The sequence below is a fragment of the Electrophorus electricus genome, chromosome 1 (genome assembly GCF_013358815.1).
Source record: "Electrophorus electricus isolate fEleEle1 chromosome 1, fEleEle1.pri, whole genome shotgun sequence".
NCBI classification, from domain to species: domain Eukaryota; kingdom Metazoa; phylum Chordata; class Actinopteri; order Gymnotiformes; family Gymnotidae; genus Electrophorus; species Electrophorus electricus.
In genome coordinates this window covers 33,331,875-33,351,310 of record NC_049535.1, presented here as the reverse complement: position 1 = coordinate 33,351,310, position 19,436 = coordinate 33,331,875, and the positions used below count along the sequence as shown (strand labels likewise).

At 46.2% G+C, this 19,436-nt stretch overlaps 2 protein-coding genes across 4 annotated transcripts; one reads left to right on the top strand and one right to left on the bottom strand.

Annotated features, from left to right (window-relative positions):
- Positions 1–2,067: 2,067 nt before the first annotated feature.
- Positions 2,068–11,557, bottom strand: scaf1 (SR-related CTD-associated factor 1). Of its 3 annotated transcripts, none has more exons than XM_027014696.2 (10): positions 11,391–11,557; positions 10,328–10,381; positions 10,064–10,180; positions 9,837–9,913; positions 9,426–9,526; positions 5,550–9,296; positions 4,785–4,867; positions 4,359–4,670; positions 4,076–4,204; positions 2,068–3,635 (listed from the first exon to the last, which is right to left on the bottom strand). In XM_027014696.2, exons 2-10 carry the CDS (start codon positions 10,379–10,381, stop codon positions 3,477–3,479), a joined length of 4,779 nt encoding a protein of 1,592 aa, XP_026870497.2. In that variant the 5' UTR covers positions 11,391–11,557; the 3' UTR covers positions 2,068–3,476. The 3 variants fall into 3 exon arrangements, with proteins under 3 accessions (XP_026870497.2, XP_026870498.2, XP_026870499.2); XM_027014697.2 differs by lacking the exon at positions 11,391–11,557 and adding an exon at positions 11,044–11,367; XM_027014698.2 differs by lacking the exons at positions 9,837–9,913; positions 10,328–10,381; positions 11,391–11,557 and having other exon boundaries at positions 10,064–10,174.
- A 2,753-nt stretch (positions 11,558–14,310) lies between these two features.
- si:ch211-195b15.7 (synembryn-A) lies at positions 14,311–19,109 on the top strand. Its single transcript, XM_027014728.2, has 13 exons — positions 14,311–14,400; positions 14,807–14,862; positions 15,541–15,640; positions 15,795–16,041; positions 16,174–16,465; positions 16,611–16,746; positions 16,919–17,107; positions 17,233–17,327; positions 17,614–17,764; positions 17,874–17,969; positions 18,106–18,250; positions 18,573–18,843; positions 18,959–19,109. The coding sequence occupies exons 1-13, from the start codon at positions 14,311–14,313 to the stop codon at positions 19,092–19,094; spliced, it is 2,004 nt and encodes a 667-aa protein (XP_026870529.2). The 3' UTR covers positions 19,095–19,109.
- The last annotated feature ends 327 nt before the right edge of the window (positions 19,110–19,436 follow it).

Genomic DNA, 19,436 nt, shown 5'->3' with positions numbered 1-19,436 from the left:
GAGTGCATCACTCACACGGAACTTCCTGACCTGCAGACCATCTACTACAAGCGGTGCCAGACCAAGGCCAGGAAAATTGTGAAGGACCCCACCCATCCAAACAATAGACTCTTCTCTCTGTTGAGGTCAGGGAGGCGCTTCCACTCCCTGAAGACCAAGACAGAGAGGCTGAAGACGAGCTTCTTCCCACAGGCCATTCTGGCCCTGAATCAGGGAAACTGATAAACTGTGGGGACCACCACCACCACCATGTAACATGACTGTATATCTGTACATCTGTATATATAGATTTATACTCAATTACCCTGTTACACAACAACTGTAGATATGTTATTATACAAAATGGATCTGTACATTCTGTAGATTGTGTACATATATACCCAACCATATACATTGTACATTGTGTATATAATCATAATATACATATATTGTACATACATTAATATATTTTTGTACATACATAGAAGTTCAAGTTCAAGTTCGGTTTATTCGTCACATACATAGTCATACACAGTATAACACGCAGTGAAATGGTGCAAATGGTGAAATGGAATATATATATTTATCTGCATATATATATTTTTCTCTATGCACCCGTTTTCTCTTCCTCAGTTTGGACAGAGCACTCTCCACCATTTCACTGCGCGTTATACTGTGTATGACTATGTATGTGACGAATAAACCGAACTTGAACTTCAACTATATATATATATATATATATATATATATATATATATATATATATACACACACACACACACACACACACACACACACACACACACACACACACACACACACACACACACACACACACACTTATAGTCTTATAGTATATAAATGGTGTGAGTAGTTAAGGGTGATGAGGTAGGTGTTACCCACTGTCTCTCAGGTGCAACAAGGGGGGTGTTTCCTCTCCCAGAATTATCTGAAATTTCTGTGTTTCATAGTTTGGGATTAGCTGTTTAAATCTGTCTTTGAAATGTTCTCTACTTGTTTTGAATTTTGACAGTGATGATGGAACTGCATCTGTCTCCACCTCGCCACTAAGAGTGACAACACACTCTCTTCTCTCTGGGTAGCCAGGACTCTTAATACCTGCCCTACAGCCAGGCTGTGGTCACTGAGCTGATACTTGGTCAGGATCCTTCTCTGCTGTACATCTCTGAAGCTCTGGAGATACGGTTCATCTGAACTATCTTTTTATTGCAAAGAAACATTTACATTTATTTTGAGCCTGGATTTGGTTCTCCCAGTGCTCTAGATATGTTGTCAATGCTGTGGTGTGCTACAACCTGTTTGAGTCTCAGGACACTCTGACTGCGGGGACTCTTCTCGGGGGTTTGCTCTTAGCTCTGCAGCGTTTTAAACTTGTTTCTTTGGGGCCTGAATTTAGGTGCATCCAGACATTTAGGGATCTTTTTTTGGATGTTTATAATCAGAGGGAGTCAGCCTAATTCTCACTTCTCTTTCTTTCACTCTCACTCTCTCCAGCATGTGCTGACTGCATCATGAGAAGCTGAATTGTCAACTTTCTGAACTGCTCCCTGTACAGTCAACACAGCACACTCAGGTGTGCATGCAGGGATCGCATAATCAGCATTGATCTCACGGCAGAACAAACGCGGGTCATTGATTGGTGTGTCATCAGAAAGAGAGTGAAGAAGCCACCTGTGGTCCTCTGAATGAGACCACACTCTGTAACTACCTACGCGTCTGATAAAGTGGCTGTTAACTGAAAGGTTCCTTGTTCCTGCATCTTGGAAAACAACAGACCACCTGGGGCTGAGGACATCTACCGCGAGTAGAGAAAAATTCTATGAAACATAACTCAATCTCTGAAAACAAAAATATTACATGGATTATACTATCACAAAACTAACTGCATAAATGCAGGTTTTAAAATAAAGTGTAAATACATTTCCTTTAATCAGAGTGCATATGTGAGGAATCAAACAGTTTTCACCCAAATTACTTACCACCCACCAGATTTCCACTTAACTGTTACCATGTCTCCTCTTTCAGGTAAAATAATCATTTATCAAAAAAGACAAAGCAAAACCTTCCTTAGCTGTTTAGAAGTTTCCATGTTTAACATGATTTATAGAGATACGTTGTAGTTGGTGGCCCTCAAACTCAGCCAGTTTTTTTTAGTAATATATTTTCTACATCACTTGTGCAACAGTTTGAGTCTTTATGCTAGCCATATTTTTAAGGTAACGCCAGTAACAACCTAACACACATTACGAGGACAATGTTATTTGCCTTTTTTTTTAAAAAAAAACAGTTAATGAAGTTGTGGAGGGAGGTCCCATCAGCACGTGGCTCAGACTGATGCTCTTATCGTCCACTCCTTATCCCGTCTGCAACCCTCGTGGTGGCCATCCAAAGAGAAAGATCTGCAGGACGCTAGGCTTCTCACAAGGGAGTGCAAGAACAACCTCCTCCTCCCAAGAAACATGTCAGAAGGTTGGTAATGGGTGCTGGCACTCAGCTTTTATATCTCTGCATTGGCGAATGACCTTTCCCAGTCATTACAGTATCCTGAAGTACAAATAAAGTCTAAGATACATGCATTTCTCCAGCTGTTCCAGAATGTGACTCATCCCAGGTGTGCCCCAGTACTTCTGGGTAGGCGAGGGTGGAGGGAGGCAGTGGTACAGCCCCACTCCTTGGCTTTTTGAGAGTCAGTCCACCACCCCGAGCCCCTGGTTTTCTGCTACGATGAAATCGACATGAGAAGGACCGTGATTCAATAGAGCAATAGTTTTGCTCACATGAAGGAAAAAAACAAAGTAAAACAAAAAAATGTGAACATGAACCTCCTACACATTGCACACATTTGTAATGTTTACTCTTTACAATCATTAAATGAGCAGAACCTTGTTTGGGGGAGGGGGGGTATTAATAATATAACATCATCCATTATAACTATAGATTGACCCCATCTGAGGTTCTGGGTGTATAATAAATGTGAATATTCTCCAACTACAAGCAGAGATGAGCCCAATGTTATTCTGACATTCACAGTAAAGACATAAAAGAAAGAACAAGATAAAATGAAAGTCATTCATCCTTACACTCACTCAGCTCTCTCTCACACAGACTGACCTATGTAAATCACAGAGAAGGAAAATACTCCTATGTAGTGTCCTAACAATATGGAAAAGTTTGAGTGACAGAGACAGGAAATATGTGTAGATGGTTCTTTCTCTCTCCCTCCTGAATTTGTAATGTTTTTAAAGCATGAGTCACACTCCTTTAATCATATGTCTGGACTGCAAAACAAAAAGACAGACAGGAAGGGGATCGGTGTTCAAGAGTTTACACATTAGCTGCACGTGAGGAGCGGTGCAAGAACAGTAACTTCTTTCGCCTGGTTGCTTCCGCAGGCACCAATCACGTGCAAAGATACAGGCAGGGTCCTCAGGCACTCGTTCAATCAGAACGAAGCATTAAAAGCAGTCCATGTCCAATCACGTTGAAGAGTGCAGAGAGGTGGACTCTCTGTCTTCCTTGTCCTCCTCATCCATTTTGCGCCCGTGCTTCCTGAAATACTTGTACCTCTGGACGTACAGCTTGACCAGATTACTCACTTTCACTGGATTGATCTCGCCTGTTCGACTGTGGCAGATCTGAGGGAGACAAACAAGCTTTAATTAGTGTGTGTTTAAAAAGTGTGTGTCATGACGCTGCATGTTCTGAAACAGTGTGAAGAGAGCTCATCCTCTGAAGCTGGTTACGACGCAGCCCATTACCCAAGGACACCTTATTTACCCCACGTTTGTGTTGTGCTCTAGTTCCAAGCAGACCAAGTCAAGGCTTCAGAACTCACAGCTGTGCTGGAATAGCAGAACTATTCGTTCCACCCTTTTACCATATATTTAGGGTCACGCTCAAATGGCTCATCTCAGTGTGTGTGTGGGCACACAGCAAAGATCAATAAACCTGGAAACCTTCCATGGACTGCAGTTTTATTTTAGACCACCACCTGTCTCCTCATAGTGCAAACAAAGGTGAGGGTTGGCTAAGCTTCTATCGATGAAGCACCTTTAAGAAGGGGAGCTCAGTTTACCTTGTGCACAGCTTTCCTCAAGATATCCTTGTACTCCTCTTTGTTGATGTCCTTGCGCTGATAGTATGGCTTAATGGCCAATTTTACTTCCTCTACTGCCCTCTCCTGGGTGTGCAGCTTCTTTAAATACTGAGAGAGGAAAAAAGGTAAAGGGGAAAAAAGCCACACTGGAACAAATCGATTTCAAGGCATAGCAACAACACATTTAACAGACAGAGGCTGTGAAGGGTGAGCATGTAATTGAAAGAAAGTAGTATTAAACTTGCCAAGCAGGGAGAAATACCTTATCGGGGTCTTTACTCTCACTGTCCCAGCTGGTCTCACTTGCACCCCCTGTCGCTACTGACAGACCTGTAGACAATGGAGGAGGTGGTGTCTGAGCACATCCACCACCCAGTGAAAGTCCAGGATGCAAATGAGGAGGTGGAGTTTTGGTGCAGCCGACCAATGGAAGGGAGCCGTGGAGGATAAATTGCGCTGGAGTTGGACCAGGAGGCAGGGCGTGTGATGGAGGGGGAGGGACTTGTGAGGAAGAAGAGGAGGAGGAGGACGAAGGATGTGTCTGTGATTGGTTCTGGTTAGCCTGAGAGAGAATCTGTTTTAACCAAAAAAAAAAAGGAAACACCTTTGAGAATTAACCATAATTTGAGAATTAGCTACATAAAACCAAACCCCCATGCGGACTTTATTAAAGGTACCATCACCTCACCTGACTTGTGGCCTGAATGAACTCTTGTGCTTTGGCTCGACTGGCAATATTAGCCTCCTCCATTTTAAACAGCAGAGCTGTCACTGCAAGACAGAGACACTGCATTACACTTTCATATGTCTCACTACACTCTGCTCAATAGCTTGAGTGTGTGTGTGTGTGTGTGGGGGGGGGGGGGGTTGTGACCTGTTTCATTTTAAGCACTGCATAATTGTTTACTGGTTTGACATGCTGGTCAGATAACTAGGGACGTCTGATAATTAAGGAGATGTTATCAGAGAACGGAAATCAGTCATTTTGATGACTGACAGAATACCTTGATACATGATGCATTAAAACATGATTGTTGATAAAACATGATCAGCAATTGGCTTTGATCATTACTACTGTTTAGTCAACTTATATTTGATTGTTTAATTACCAATGAAAAACACGTTACCAAAAAACTGCTTATACAACAAGCTATTCAGTAATTAGCTGAAAACACAACAGCTCAGTTACTTATGTTTTTAGTTTACTCAATTAATACTAAGTGCACAAGAACAAGGTCTCCACCACTACTTGGTACTTGGAAGGAGATATATAGAGCTTGAACAATTTGAACAATTGAGGGTTAAGGGCCTTGCTCAAGTGGCCCAACAGTGGCATCCTGGCGATGATGGTGTGGCTTGAACTGGTAACCTTTTGATTACTAGTTAAGTACCTTAACCACTGAGCTACCATGTACTCGGTGTCTATAAGGGTATAAAGGAAAAAGAAACTTACATGCCAAAACACCTCCTGCTGTGCAATCCACCCCTGCCTGCAGGCTCCAGGGCAAGGGTGGAACAGCAGGGGGTGGGGGTGGGGGTGGTGGGGGCTTATTGACCGAAGAGGATGACACTGACGATGAGGAGGATGAGGAAGGGTCCGCAGAAGGTGGAGGAATGGGATGAGAGAGGGATGCACCCGCCAAGGTAGATGAAGAAGTGGAGCATGGAGGCGATGTTTTCTGGTCGTCTGGGGGGAGGGGCTTGGAGGCGGACTGCGATATGCTGTCACCCCTTGACTGTGGCGGGCTAGTGGGTGACTTGGAGGACACAAGCTGCACGGACTGTGACTGAGCCGGGCACTCCTCGGAAAGGAAGGATGGTTCTGGTGTCTTGCAGCTGCTGTCTACAGTCTGAGAGTCTGGAGAAGATTCTCTAATGTCCCGAGAGGGCGGCAAAGACAGTGGGGGCGTGTGAGGGGGTGAGGATGAAGGCGGAAGGACACTGGTAGAAGAGGAAGAGGAAGATGAGGAAGATGATGATGAAGGTGTGGGGCCTGGAAGAGCTGAGGGAGGACTGGACGGTTTAGGACCGACTCCACCCAAAGGCTGAATGTCAGTGCCTGCTCCTGCCCAAGCAGAGGCTAAAGTGCTGCTGTTAGCGCCTTTAACATCTGGACCATCCAATGCCAGGCCCCTTTCTCTGGGTTTCTTTCCCGGTCTCCGCCGGCGTTTAGCCACTGAGGAAGATGTAGGAGACGATGCAGACGATGACGTGGAGGTGGTAGAGCTTGGCTTGGCTTTCTTTGACTTCAGGCCCGTCTGGTTGGTGGAGGAGAGCGGAGCGAGGGTGCTGCGTTGCTTTCCTGTCTTGCCCAGTTCCTTGACTCTGCTGGGTAAGGACAGCGGCTCTGAGCAGGGTTTCAGGAACGGAGACCGACTCTCGTTGTCCCGACGAAACACCACAGCGATAGACCCTCCCACAACCGAAGTCCCCGAGGCCCCACCCACAACCCCAGCAGGTCCAAGAAGGTCAATACCCAGTTTATTAGAGTTTCCTGTGGTGCTGCTCACACCCTCCCGCACCAGCACCGAGACCTTGGACTGCAGCTTGGTCTTCCTGCTGCTTCCTCCAATCTTCTTGGACCTTCCAGAACGACCAGACTCCTTCTTGCTCGTTTTCTCCTTCCCTGTCTTCCGACATCTTGTGGTGGTGGATGAGGAGGCACTGGGCGGAAGGGAAGTTGTGTTGCCAGAGCAAGCAGACAGAGGTGGCGAGAGCGAGGGCAAGAGGTTTTTACTTTTTGCTTTGGGTCTGTGAGAAGAGGACGAGGTGGAGGACTCAGACACTTTTTTGCTGCTGGATCTGGATTTCTTCTTCTGATGGTGCCGGCTGATTTTGGGGGCTGCAGATTTGGGTTTGGGACTAGGGAGAGCAGGTTCAGGGGCAGGAGGAGGCAGCAGAGGAGAATCCTCTAGCGAAGGATAATCAGAATCCAGTGCCTCTCCATCTAAAGACAGCATGTCCAGATCCTGGTGGTCGGAGACGTGGTCCGATTCGTAGCTGGGGTAGTGGGGAGGAGTGAGGGAGGTAGGGTGAGACCCGCTCCTGTGCTCCTCCTCCACTCTCTCTTCGTCATCAGAGCGCCTCTTTCGTTTCTTCTTGCGTTTGCGGGGTTTGTCCGAGCCTTGTGTGGGACTTTGGGAATAATCCTGGGCACGCGCTGGGGAGCTGGGGACTGTGGTGGTGGTAGTGGGTGTTGTGGTAACAGTGATAGTTCGTTTGATGGCAAAAAGGTCAGAGCCATTCAGGTCCTGAATTGACGGAGGTACAACAGGTCGGCCATCTCTTCTCTTGTCCCTCTCCCTGTCTCGCTCTCGTTCCTTCTCCCTGTCTCTCCTCTCGCTGCTTTCTCTCTTCCTTTTTGTATTTCCCCTCTCTCGGCTACTCGATCTTCTGCTTCCTTCATCCCGATCTCTCTTCCTTCCCTCTTTCCTTCTGGAGTCTTGCTCTCTTTCTCTGTCCCTGTCATCTCTCCTCCTGTCCCTGTATCTGTCTCTTTCTTGATTTCTGTCCCTATCCCGCTCTTTCTCTGTTTCTTTTTCTCTGTCCCTGTCTCTATCACGTTCTCTCCCCCTGTGGTAGCCTTCTGAGGGACTAGACCAGGACCTGTGACTGGGGGCGTGCCGCGAGGCATTGTGGGATTGCGAGGAAAGTTCCGGAGTGCTCTGGCGTCTACTCTTCCTCTTGCGACTGTCACTTCTGCTACTTCTCCTCCTCTCCTTGTCCTTCCTCCCTCTCCCACTCCTCTCATGATCCCTGTCCTTGTCCTTTACTTTCCCCCCTCTTCCGCTCCTCCTATCATGATCCCTGTCCTTGTTCTCCGGACCCGAATCCACTTTTCCCTCTTTCCTCTTCTTCCGCTTGTCCTTTTCCTCCCCCTTCCCCTCTTTCCGCTTGCGTCGGTCCCTCTCCTTGGAGCTCTTAGATGACTTGCGATTCACCTTCTCCGTGGACAGGGGCGGGGAAGCAGGCGGGGAGAGAGGAGGTAGCGGCAGGTCAGCTGGAGGAGCAGGTGATACAGATGCAGAGGAGCGGCATCGGAATCTCTCTTTTCGTCTGATGGTGAGTTTCCGCCGCAGGTCTCCAACGCCCACCGGGGGAGCTGGTTCCCTGTTCCACTCTCCTTCGGCTCGGACTGATATGAAACCTTCACCATCCAGTACCCGTAGAATCCTCTCAGGCTTAAGACCTCCCCCCTGCAGAAAGGAAGGACTTCCAGAGGATGGGAGCAGCACCTCCCTTCTTCTCTCCACCTCTCTTTCCCTCCCTCTGTCACTGGCACCCACAATCTCCCCTTCTTCTATCTCAGAATGCTCAGAGTCATCCATTCTTCTCTCTCTCACACCTTTCCTCTGTTCCCTCATTCGTTCTCTAAGGGGCCTGATCCTGTTCAAGTGTATTGTTGCTTCCTCAGAAGCATGAATGGGGATCTGCGTCTCTGTCTCTGTCGAGTCTGGAGGCGAACCAGCCGCCTCAGCAATAGTCTCCCCTTCCTCATTTGCATGGTGCTCATGTCGTGTGCCTCCAACTCGACCTCCTCCTTCTCGATTACCTGCCAGCTCCCCTTCATCCTCTTTCTCTGAGGCCGGAGAGCCAGTGGGTTCAAATGGATCATATTTGTCTCCCTCTTCTTCATCCTCTTCCTCCTCTTCCTCAGCCACTCCTCGTTCTCCCTCTCCTTCTGTGGGGTGGAAGGGGTCGTACATCTCAGTTTCTGGGCCCTCCCGCTGTCCATCTCCGAACATGCGGGGGGACAAAGAAAGACGGTGTGATGCGCTTGGAGATGATGGGGGAGGGGCAGCATGCGAAGGCGGAGCTAGAGAAGACGAGGTGGACGAAACGCCGTCTCCCGTTGCTTTGTTGACCCTGCCGTTTCCAGCATGGCCACTGTCCTCGTCTTCACGATAGCCTGTTCCAATTCCTCCAGGAGAGGATGATGAGGAGGGAGATGAGGAGGGAGAGGAGGGGGCAGAAGAAGGTGATGAGGGAGACGCTGAGGGGGAAGAGGGGAGAGGGCTTTTGGCAGTCTCCATCAACCTCTGAGAGGGGCAGAAAGACGACAACCTGGGCATATGTGCTACAGGTTGATGGAGAGCTGCTGTCCACTTGCGGAAAGGGGCAGGGGTCAAAGTGCAGTCTGTTAAGGCCTTTTCTAGCCTAGAGGCTGTTAAAGGAAGGTACTGTCCATCAGATGTGGATCCTAAAAGAAACACCAAAAAGGACGGAAGAAGTGTCACACTTTAGTAGCACAACAGATCATTTAAGTAGCATAAATGACCTACATAGATCATTAGGTGTAAAATAAGCCACGCTACATATAACAACTTACCTGCCTTTCTGAAGCCAAAATGAAGAAAAACAGGCACTGACAAAGTCAGTGAAGAAGCACCCTCTGTCCTTACCTCTGCTGTGAGTTCCACATCCAAATCACTTGAAAAGGACAATAACACTATATCAGCATTGCGATCTTCCAAGTAGTTTAGCAAATATATTTCCCACAGAGCATTTAATAGCCTGTGACCACAGAGCACTGAGATGTCAGACAATCATCTGCTGTGAGATTATGTAAAGTCATCAAACTTAAACATTCAAGCAAGACACCGCAAGTGTCTCAAATCCAACATCATGTCTATAAAGATCAGATTTAACAGATCTGTTCTAACATGTAGGCTAAACAAAGACAAGAGGCATCATAAATGTCTGTCTGCACACTTAACACTTCATATTCTCTTACACCTACCTGTCAGAGAACTGATGTTGAGAGCACAGCTGAGGCATAAGGAATGCAGTATTGGAGAAACTAGCAGTAGAAGCCCCCTACACAAGCAAACCAAACACTTACATGACACTTGGGTCAACCTCTTGTGCTCACTGAATTACAGACAGATGGTCCAAATGAAAGAGGAGGAACCGATACAGCTCACTTCCTGTGACAGATTGATGCTTTGGCCGTTCGTTCTACATTACCAGCTCACTGGGCTCATCATCTGTGGACTCTCTGTTTCCTTGGTAACACCTTAGACCGATTGTCCTTCTGTTTTCCTCAGATTCCTTCTCTTCCTCTTCATCTGAATGTTGCTCAGGCTGTGACGGGACACACCAGACAGACAAACGCGAGTGAACCTCATCATCTGGCTTTTATGGAGTGATGTTGCCAACACACAAACGCTATCTAACCTTCACATGATCCATATAAAAAGGCGCCCCTTAATCGTGTAAACGGGCACTGACCTTAGTTTGCAGAGTGCCCGCTTCACCACCATCATATTGCCCATCTGCACCCATCTAAGAGACATTGGAATAAAAACCCATAATTGTCAATATAACAATTTCATTCAGACTTCCAAGTGTGAGATATATATGTACACATATATACATACACACACACACACACACACACACGAATGCATACAGTGAATAACTAAGACTATTAGGATAAGTCTTAGGCATTATACGTAAAATTTGGTGATGCGCCACCACAAAAAAAGTTTCCATCAATAAAAGTTCTCATGTAAAATTTTGCTATCAAACAAACGTCTATTACGGAATCACTAAAGCTAACCATCGACCAAAGAAACAGTAGTTAAGTCAACGAAATTCTTTTTTTTTTTTAACTACTTTTACTCATGTAGCATGCTGTCTGAATATAACATAAGGTCTGTGATGGACTGCGTGTCACCGTCGAGGAGACAGTCTGTGTTTTGACTGGCATTAACTGTCCAAAATCACTCAGGAACTGCAAGTACAGCGCATGGTGCCGTGCTGCGATATTATACTGAAAATCCAATAACTGGCAGGCTAGCTCGCTAGCCAATATGGTGCGTGACGTTTCTCTATCTCCTATTTGCTTGTTAATACTTGCAATTGGTCGATGACCTTTCAAATAACGACAAAGCATTCACCAACCATCCCCATACACCCATCCACTCCACAATGACAACACATACCGAGATTTCTGGTCGACAGCCAGCTAACTTCTACCTTATTGCGGATTAGCTCTCCCAGCTAACTAGCTGTTAAAAATCGGGGTTGTTTTAAATAACTCAATGGCCAAACATGCAGAGGTTCAGCTATTACCGCTGCTGTGCGTGTGCTTTGTTATGACAGATAGTTCCTCATGCGTTATTTGCTAAAGAAAATACTCAGCTGGCTATTGCAGTCCCTAGCTAGCTAGCGTCCCAGTTTCGGTTTCAGTAGCCTGCTAGCCAGGTTAGCTGCGAGATCGACTGACTCTGAACTGATCTTCCATCTAGCTAGCAGGCTAAACTGCAGCTAAGCTAACAAAATTATTTACCGTCACCAGGAAGCGTTATGGCAGTAGGTGAATTCCACAGTCTTGATGCTTTAAAGCACTTCAGTATCCTCTAAAACGGAATATGAAAGGCTGAAACATTTTCCTACTACGAACACAATAAGAGGCCCATCCCATCCTAATCCGCCATTTTACTCCCCTCACTGTAAAACAGCCAGTACGGAATTGTGGGAAATGTAGTTTTCTTTTGGTTTGCGCTTTTTTTCTCGCTCATCAGTTATTTTACCTAGGTTTAAACTCCACTGCCTCCTGTTGGAACGGATGTCGGCACACTATATTAAGTTCGGGATCAGTTAAAAAAAAAAAAAAGTCAACGTGTAGTTAATATAATACAGCGAACGTAGCATAAGGTTGGACATATTGGACCTGTGTACTATACATTCATCTTTTACTTTTAACATGTTTAGGGGAAAAACATGTTCTCCTTTCATTAGATGTTTCCTAGTTCTGGTCAAGTTTTAAAACTAAAACAATAAATTCTACCTTACATTGATTGTTGTTACATAATTACTACACATATATGAGATAATAATACAGATATATGTTATTATGACCTATTGAGACCTTGTAATATTCATACTAACATTATATATTTAATTTACTGTATGCTGTAAAGAGCTAAACTAAACCAAAGTCTGTTTGAAATAGAGTATCTGACTTGCCAAGACAATTTGCAAAGCTGATCTTTACCAAGTTAAAGTTACTTTTCATGTTTCTCAATTATATTCAATACTATGTGTAAACAATAATGTAGGCTACCTCTTAATAGGCTAAATTGTCTAAACCTATTAAACTTAGCCTGTACAGATTTAGCTTCAGTTATCTCGGTTAGCTTGTTGTTGCTAAATCTCTGAGATTCCTCATCAGTGCAAAATGTATAACCATACAAATTTATAACCATATAAATCAGTTACTCACAGGTGACAAGATACTTTAGTGCTTTTATTGGTTTTTATTTGTTACATCTTCACTTAAGGTAGTTTGGTGATTCTGATGAGGAAACATCGGAACCTTCGGTCAATGACCAAAGCAATTTATATCAAGCATATTATATTTTTGCATTCTGTTTCCATGTCTTCTTCCTCTTCATCCTTTCACCACAGAGACCGGACCATTCTCTTTCTCACCACATATAAATAAAAGCGCTTCTACCAACTGAATACCACACAGCCTGCGGTTACCAAATCCACCACTAGGAGTCACCAGAGAGACGGTGCATAACGTGACCACAAGCAGCCTGTGACACTGCATCCCCCAGCCCAGAAAATACAGTAGACATATGGAAAGATAGAAGAAGTCAAATTCACACATTGCAGCCGAAGTGACACCAAAACGTTAAGGACACAGAGAGAATAAGAACAGTTACTTAAAAAAAAAAAATCTAATTACATCTTATTTCATTTCATTTCATTTCAGAGAATGAAACGTAAAGGGCAGAAAATCACAATCAGTGAAAATTAAGAGCATCTGAAGATAAACGAGATTAACCAATGAGCGCATGTCAACAAGCATGCATATATAAATGACAAAGAAACGTACTTGATTCTCTCTCCTGTTCCAGTGTTGTCAGAGTTTGATGGTGTAGGTGCCTCCACTATACTCTTCTTCAGGGAAACCTGGAGTCACTATATCTGCAACTTCACCCCCCACCCCACCACTCTCTCATTCATCCCATCATGTTAATGGGTAGCACCAATATGTGGGTCCATCACTGAGCTGTGCCTCAATATCCGCCTCCAATTAATCACCTGCAGTCAGTCCAAATAATTAGCTTTATGTGCACATTCCCTCCACTTCCCTCCATCTGCTTAATCACCCTTATTAAACCCCGACAAGCCACTCTGGATCCCTTATCAGGCCTCTGTTCTGCCTGTGACTAGGACAGCAGGTCATGTCTCTGGCTCTGTCCTTCTCCTTCTGCTTATGTCCCATTCCCTTCCTTCTCCTTCTGCTTATGTCCCATTCCCTTCCTTCTCCTTCTGCTTATGTCCCATTCCCTTCCTTCTCCTTCTGCTTATGTCCCATTCCCTTCCTTCTCCTTCTGCTTATGTCCCATTCCCTTCCTTCTCCTTCTGCTTATGTCCCATTCCCTTCCTTCTCCTTCTGCTTATGTCCCATTCCCTTCCTTCTCCTTCTGCTTATGTCCCATTCCCTTCCTTCTCCTTCTCTTCACTCTTTCACTCTCGGTGTCTGTTTGTCTCTTGGTTTATCTTTGTTTGGTTAAATATTTGTTTGTCTTTAAATCTAGGGCTTGGTGATATGAGCCAAAGTTTATATTGCACTACATGATTTTATATATATATATATATATATGTGTGTGTGTGTGTGTGTGTGTGTGTGTGTATGTATGTGTGTGTTTGAACAATAATACATTTTGCATCACAGTAAAAATATACTGTTTATAATTTTACAGTTCTCCCTGTAGACACACATACTGGAAGTTCTACTTGTAACTCTTCACATACATGTGAAGAGTGCATAATATGTGGACAATAAAAATGCAGTCAGACTGTGGCCTGCCACCCAGCGCTACTGTGTTTGCGCTGGACTTGAGACTCACCACATGCCAAACGTGTGAAGGTGTGCGGTGTTCAATGACATGCTGTGGCAGGTGGGGATTAGAGGAGGAAGAGTGCGTGTCTGAGTCTGAGTTTTACTGCAGTGTGATTACATGCAGGGAGTGAGGGGTGGTACACACACTCTCACTGCAGCACTCTCCAGCCATTAGCCCAGGCAGGGCAAAAGAAAAAACAGCAGTACATGAGGCTTTTAAAACATGCACACTAGATTTAGAGTAATACTGTAGGCCTGAAGTGTTTTTCCAGGACCAAAACTGCATAAACACTCCTTTTTGATACATCACTACAGTTTTAGTGAGGAGTTTGACTCTTAAGGAGGCCCCATGGATGTGAGTGTGGAGAGGATCGTTCAGAGCATCGAACGCGGTGACCAGGACAGTGTCCGAACATGGCTGGACAAGTACAACACAGAGGTATGTGTGCCCTCTCACTTGTGATGCACATCAATGAACATAGCAACGATTTTATGAGCGAAAAACACTACACCTGTGAAGGTGTGGTGTCTGGCGTAGCAACGTGGAGCTGGAATTGCTTCTGTCCCGCTCTGCACACTCTGTGGCATCTGAGTCGCCGAGATCCAGCGGGTGTGAAAACAGAGTGGTTGGGATGATTAAAAAGTGCTACTATTCCACAAAGGCATAGACAACCGTTTCCATGACAACAGCGCTGGGGGCTAAAGCCTGCGTGGTGATGATTCATGTATTTGATGCATGATTTAGTGCATGTTTTTGGGGCAGTTGATTAGTGTAATTACAGTTCACTTCCACTTCCTACTGTGCCCTCAGTCTGTGATGGTGTCTCCTCTGCTTCTCCCTTCAGCACTCCCAGTGTTTCTTCTACAGTGTGGGAGGAAAGGAGAGGAGTAAGGTAGGGGATGAGTGTGTGTGCGTGGGCGGGTGTTTGTGGGTGTGTGTGTGTGTGTGTGTGTGTTCGCATGTGCTCAATCCAATCCCCTGCCCTCAATCTTACAGCTCAGACAGGCAAGATTAACACAGCTATTAATGTAAACATCCCTTATCCACCTTCACGTCTCTGTCTCCCTGTCTCCCTCTTTCTTTTTCTCTCCCTCTCTCTCTTTCATCCTTAGTGCTGTGAATATGTTATTACTCACCATTTCCCTGTGCCCATTCCCTCTCATTATGCTCCTGCATGGATGAATGGAACACCGCTACAGGCAGCTAGCAGAGAGGGAGAGAGAGAGAGAGCGAGAGAGCGAGAGAGAAAATAGAGGGGGGAGACGAAAAGATGAGTAATCAAAATCATAAAAGAATAAATCATGGAGTCCTAGTGAAGAAAATGAGCAAAGAGAAGGACATGTCAAAGAGAAAGTGTTACAGACCCAGAAAGAGGAGCCATCAGCAGAATGGCTCGTGCTGCTCTCAGCTCCAAAGTTTCCTCTCTAATGTTTTATTCTTCTTTCCTTTTTTACTTACTTTCTATCTTGTTTATGTATGTATGTATGTATGTATTTATTTGTGTGTGTGCGTGCGTGCGTGCATTTGTGTGTGTGTGTGTGTGTGTGTGTGTGTGTGCGTGTGTGTGTGTGTGTGGTTTCTCTCTCGGTTCCATAAGAATGAAGTGCAGAGCTATATCCCTGGCTCTGATTACAATGTTGACTCTGGCGAGGAGAGTGAAGATCTTATTTTACGCAGGGTGAGTAAGGGAGTGGCTGGGAGGTCACGTTCCCAACAAGGCTGTCCAGATGTGCTCTCTCACACTGCACTCATGTATTTTCTTACCCTTCATCTCCCTCCCCCCTTCTCCCTCTCTCCCCTCTTTCTCTCACTCCTCCCCTCCTTCTCCACAGCGGCTGGCCGCGGCCCTGATCTGGTTTGTTCAATCACAGCTGCAGCCAGGAGTACTGAGGGCGTGTCTGAGCACCCTGCGCATCCTGTCCCGTGACTGGCAGGCACAGGCGCCCTTCATCACCGACTCCGCCATCCTCACCCTCGCCCGCCTGGCCGGCATCACCTGCCTGCCCCTCCCAAACGAAGAAGAGGAGGTGGAGGTTAGGGAGGGGGAGGGTTCCTGCTGTGGCAGCTCCACCTCTGATGGCTGCACACACAGGGAGACAGACTCGAACCCCGGCACCAGGGCGGACTCCGGTACTGCCGCTCCTAACTCTAACCGAGCACTCTCAGAGAGTGCACCCGAGGTCACGCCGGCTGGGGCAGCTGCACCCACAGGCCATCCCAGGGGCTCCTGTTGCTCTAAACCACGTGTCACTCCCCCAGACATGCGTGGCCGGCCGGGAGAGGTTGTCATAGAGACATGCTATGAGCGGTGCCAGCCGAGCAGGTACGGCAAGAATCACAGCGGCATGCTGGCCAGGGGAAAGAGGGATGCCCGGGGAGAGAGTGAAGAGGAGGGGGAGGCGTGTTACGATGACGGGGAGGCGTCGAGGAAGGAGGCAATGAAGGCTCTCTGTAATGTCATCTACAACAGCCAGAGGGCGCAAGAGAGAGCTAGTGCCCTGAGGTGAGAAACTGGTCTCTCTAGTCGTAGTTCAAATGAGGAAAGGAAGCATATACACTACATTCTGAATCAATCCCTTAGCTATATGACAAATTCGTCTTTTAGCCCAACCTGTCTTTTTCGTTTTTCTCGTTTCGTCTTTGGCCAGACTTTTAACGGGGCTGTCTGAAAAGCTGCAGAATGGCATTCACTCTCTGTCACCCCCCAGTGGGCAATTTTATGACCTGCGTTTACTGTTTCTGCTGACTGCTTTACGGCCGGAGCTCAGAAAACAGTTTAAGCAGGTAAGAGAGGGTAAGGGATCGGGGGTGGCCGGAAAGCGCTGGTCACCTGAGAGGGCAGTAGTCAGTTCTCGCTTCCTTCAGCGTCTCTGTGTGGAGACTGGCACATCCATGCTCCTACACTGCCTAGTGGGCAGGTTTCTGACCTGTGTCTCCTGTCTCTGTGTGGAGACAGGCACGTGGTGTGTCCATGCTCACTGCTGCACTGGGACAGTGTTTGGAAGTGCGCTGGGCTGAGGGCTTTGAGGTGGTGACGGACATCACAGCGCCCCCTATCAGTAAGGATGCCACCCAGCGTGCCATGGAGATCCTTAAGAGCCTTTTCAACGTCACATACACGGTGCGCAGACAAATTTCTGATGAGGTAAACTTTTGCCCATCTGTATAGGCTTGGATTATCTGCAGAAATCCATATAACACCCCACTGTCATTAGTAACAGCCCACTAATAATTGCCTGAATTTCACTGCCTCACTCATGGTACCTGGAGGAGGATGAGGCTCTGTATCGCCATCTAGTGGCAATGCTGCGCCACTGTTTGCTGATCTCCTTTGAAGAGGAAGATTTAGCAGATGAGCTACAAGGGTGAGAAACAGATGCAGATCTACGATAGCACACTAAACTCTAAATAAAGCCGCTTCATGTTATTTATTTAAACTTTGTTTTACCAGAATAGTCGCTTTGAGATTAAAAATCTACCAAAATGAGTACTGGTTGAGAACGGATTAAACTACATCAAAAATACACCTTAAACTATTAAGTAAATAGAAGTAGATACATTAGCAGATATTTGGTTCCAGTCCGATAGAGTGGATAGTAAGATATTAATGTGTGAACCCTGCCCTTTCCCTGACCCCGGTCACTCTGACAGACATACGGTGAACCTGCTGTCTGTCCTCCCCCTGGCATGTCTGGATGTCCTACTCTCTGTGCGCCTGTCTGAGGAGTCCAGGGTGTCCCACGGAGTCAACATGGACAGCGTCCATGCCCTGCTGCTTTTCATGGAGAGAAGACTGGATCGAGTGGGAGAGAGAGAGAGCGCGAAAGAATGAGGAATTGACATGAGATATGCATGTGCATGCCTGATATGAGTATTTGTTTGTATGTCTGTGTGTTTGTGTGTGTGTTAAGGGTCACAAGCTGAAGGAGAAGCTAACTCCAGTCTTAAACCTTCTGACGGAGAGCTGCCGCGCACACAGGGAAACCCGACACTATCTCAAACAACAGGTGCCAAACCTCACCCACCACTTCGCTTCCCTGTGTTTACACAACTCGAACACTGCCGTACCAGTCTGCTGCTTTAACACCACTACTTCTGTGTGGGAGTGACCATATGCTAATGTGATGCACTATGATTGGTTAGATCCTTCCACCGCTAAGGGAGGTGGCTCTGAGGCCAGAGCAGGGAAACGCCCTCAGGAACAAGCTAGTCAGACTGATGACCCATGTGGACACGGATCTCAAACACTGCTCCGCTGAGCTGCTTTTCGTGCTGTGCAAGGAAAATGGTACAGGAAGTCACTTTCTTCATGTACATTTTTTTCTGTTGAAATAGGCATCTCCTTCACATGTAACCCTCATATTATACCCCTATAACCATCACACCAGATTCCCACATATTAACAGTGAAAACAGCCCAGATTTTTAATACTGCACTTGGATATTCCACATAAACTTGATATGATTTTACAAAATTTTATCCCAAGTAATTTTTACCATTTCTATTGGTCATAATTGTTCCCACAATGCAAAAGGAATTTGATACTTTTAATAGTATAAAAAATGCAGTGTGTGTGTGTGTGTATGTACGTGTGCGTATGTGTGTGTTAGTGAGCAGGTTCGTGAAGTACACGGGCTTTGGTAATGCAGCAGGACTCCTGGCTGAGCAGGGGTTCCTGTGGGACCATGGGCCCTCCTCTCAGATACAATACTCCAGTGACTCTGACTCGGACACAGAGGAGTACCGGAATGTCCGGGACAGGATCAACCCGGTGACGGGCCAGGTGGAGGAACCACAGCCCAACCCCATGGAAGGAATGAGCGAGGAGGAGAAGGAGGCCGAAGCCTCACGCCTTGTCAACATGTTCAACATGCTCTCCAGGTGTGTGTGTGTGTGTGTGTGTGTGTGTGTGTGTGTGTGTGTGTGTGTAAACTGTTTTTTTCTTCTTCTAGGTGGCCTTCTGTTTGCCTTTGACGGTTCTGTTTTTTTTTTTCAGGCACAAAATCATTCAGCCAATGAGGGTAGCAGCAGATGGCAGACTGGTGCCACTTGGTGGCCAGATGAGGAACAACACCCTGGAGGAAGAGGAGGGGGAGGAGAATGAAGGGGTAGACAGTGAAGAAGTAGATTAGGACCAAAAGGAGAGAGGGGCTTCGGATGGGCAGAGGAAAGTGGAGATAGGCAGAGACAGGTGGAAAAAAACAGATAAAATAGGGAAGGGGTGAAACAGGGATGACAAAAAGATAAAGGAGAAAATTAGTGAAGCTACAGTTGGTTGGAGAAGATAGAGAAGGAAGCATTAGGAATATATAATATGCAACTGAAAAAATGAAATTTTCTGTTCTATGTGCAAAAGAAAACGTGTGTTTATACGAGGAAATTCTTTAATCATCTTAAAGCGAGTAGGACAGCAATAGAATGGCAGAGAATGAGAGTGGAAAAAGAGCGAAGGGGAGCGGAAGAAGGAGAGAGAC